At 48.4% G+C, this 2500-nt stretch overlaps 1 protein-coding gene across 6 annotated transcripts in view; it reads left to right on the plus strand.

Annotated features, from left to right (window-relative positions):
• Positions 1 to 2500, plus strand: part of tmem94 (transmembrane protein 94) — a 137482-nt gene that overhangs the window by 123577 nt on the left and 11405 nt on the right. For 5 of the 6 annotated variants that reach the window (XM_061705672.1, XM_061705674.1, XM_061705673.1 and 2 more), the window contains one exon: positions 1420 to 1513. The exons of the other annotated variant lie outside the window; for it this stretch is intronic. In XM_061705672.1, the coding sequence (XP_061561656.1) occupies positions 1420 to 1513 (94 nt within the window). The remainder of the gene's footprint in view (positions 1 to 1419; positions 1514 to 2500) is intronic. 6 annotated transcript variants of the gene reach the window in all.

A 2500-nucleotide genomic window follows, 5' to 3' on the forward strand; every position in this document is an offset into this window, starting at 1 on the left:
AAATGGAATTAGCCTATTCATTCTCCAAAAATAATTAGATTTAAGCCTGCATTATGATATATGGCTATTTGCTATTTCATTTTATTTGTCCAAACAAATGTACCTTTAGACAAATAAAATGAAATAGCAAATAGCTCAGAAGAGTTACATATATATATATTTTTTAAATTTGTCCAAACAAATGTACCTTTCCCCTCCTTGAGCCGTCACCTTATCGTGGTGGAGGGGCTGGAGAGCGCTCCCGCTGGAGACTCCATCGTTCTGCTTGGGGGACTTCAATGCTCACGTGGGCAATGACAGTGAGACCTGGGAGGCCGTGATTAGGAGGAACGGCCCCCCCCGATCAGAACCCGAGCGGTGTTCTGTTATTGGACTTCTGTGCTCATCACGGCTTGTCCATAACGAATAACATGTTCAAGCATAAGGGTGTCCACAGGTACACTTGGCACCAGGACACCCTCGGTCGCAGTTCGATGATCGACTTTGTGGTTGTGTCATCGGACTTTCGGCCTCATGTCATGGGCACTCGGGTGAAGAGAGGGGCGGAGCTGTCAACTGATCACCACCTGGTGGTGAGTTGGCTCCGATGGTGGGGGAAGATGCCGGTCCGACGTGGCAGGCCCAAACATATTGTGAGGGTCTGCTTCGAACGTCTGGCGGAATTCCCTGTGAGAAGGAGTTTCAACTCCCACCTCTGACAGAACTTTGCTCATATTCTGGGGTAGGCGGAGGACATCGAGTCCGAGTGGACCATGTTCCGCGCCTCCATTGCTGAGGCGGCCGACCGGAGCTGTGGCCGTAATGTGGTCGGTGCCTGTCGTGGCGGCAACCCCTGAACCTGTTGGTGGACACCAACAGTGAGGGATGCCCTCAAGCTCAAGGAGTCCTATCGGGCCTTTTTGGCCTGTGGGACTCCTGAGGCAGCTGATGGGTACCGGCTGGCCAAGTGGAATGCAGCTTTGGTGGTTGCTGAAGCAAAAACTCGGGCATGCGAGGAGTTCGGTGAGGCCATGGAAAAAGACTCCGCAGGGTGTCCGGGCTCTCCCTTAGACATAGGGTGAGAAGCTCGGTCATCCAGGAGGAGACTACATCATTCGGTTGGCCTGGGAACGCCTCGGGATCCCCCCGGAAGAGCTGGATGAAGTGGCTGGGGAGAGGTCTTGGGCGTCCCTGCTAAAGCTACTGCCCCCTGCGACCCGACCTCTGATAAGCGGTCGAAAATGGATGGATGGATGCACGATTTTGATCGTCGACGTCATCACGATTAGTTGACTAGCCGTGGCAGCCCTAACAGGGTCTTTAAATCCTACATGCATAATAATTTGGAGCATGTGTTCAGCATAAGACTGTGTGCTTTTTCAGTTGTTTTTGGAAGTGACATGAGCAAACCTTTGGTCTTTTTTCCCCCTCTCCTTTTAGTGGTGATCTCACTCAGCTATGTCCACCGTTCTCAGTCTCTGTGGCGAAAGAGTCCTTTCAGCAATCCCTGGTGGTGTCTCGCTGTACCTGTGGTGTAAGTCATAGCGTCCTTTGCGGTATTGAAACTTACACTCAATTGTGAAATATGGGTTTAAAATCTCTTTTTCAGAGATAATTTATTTTCTTCTTTTAAATTACTGTAACTGGAGCTCTTCTCACACATCGCATATGTACTGTACATAAGTAGTCCATCACTTAAGCATAGCGTTGTGTAAGAGTTTCCAGAAATATGACAGCTGGGAGCTATTCGACTTAAGCCGTATTGTATTATGTGTTTTTGTGCCACTGTGCAGTCAAAGAGTTGTGAGCCCAATTTGATTTTTGTTTGTTTTAATCTTCACGGCTTGTCGTTAAAATACATGTTTGAAGCTTTGTTTTCCCCCAAAAGGTTCTGTCCTCTTTCTGTCAGCCATTTTGGAAATGACATTGTTGGATGCCCATCAGAAGCAGAGAGCTCTGTTTGAATTTTATGCTTGGAAGGGGACCCACCACTGAACAGTTTCAAAAGGTTGCAAAATGTGTATAGGGAAGCTGCAGTAGGCTTCAGCACAGTCTCTCGTTATTCACGTTTGATCTTGGACACCCAGTTTTTTACTGTGCTGTAGCCTATTGCAGCTTGCCCATACATGTTTTCTAACCTTTTGAAAATGTCTAGTGGTGGTTCCTTTTTCAAAGCAAGAAATTCCATCACTGCTCTCTGCTTCTGATGTGCATCCATCCATTTTCCGTACCGCTTATCCTCACTAGGTCGGGGGTCTGCTGGCGCCTAGCTCAGCTGACTTTGGGCGAGAGGCGGGGTACACCCTGAATTTGACGCCAGCCAATCGTAGGGCCCCATTACACAAACAACTTGCCATGTATATTTTTGGAGTGTGGGAGGAAACCGGAGTACCCAGAAAAAACCCACGCAGGCTCGAGGAGAACATGCAAACTCAACACAGATTTGAACCCAGGACCTCAGAACTGTGAGGTAGATGTTTTCACCAGTCCGCCATGATGATGATGGTCATTTGATGTCATT

Source organism: Phycodurus eques, chromosome 19, assembly GCF_024500275.1.
Source record: "Phycodurus eques isolate BA_2022a chromosome 19, UOR_Pequ_1.1, whole genome shotgun sequence".
NCBI lineage: Eukaryota > Metazoa > Chordata > Actinopteri > Syngnathiformes > Syngnathidae > Phycodurus > Phycodurus eques.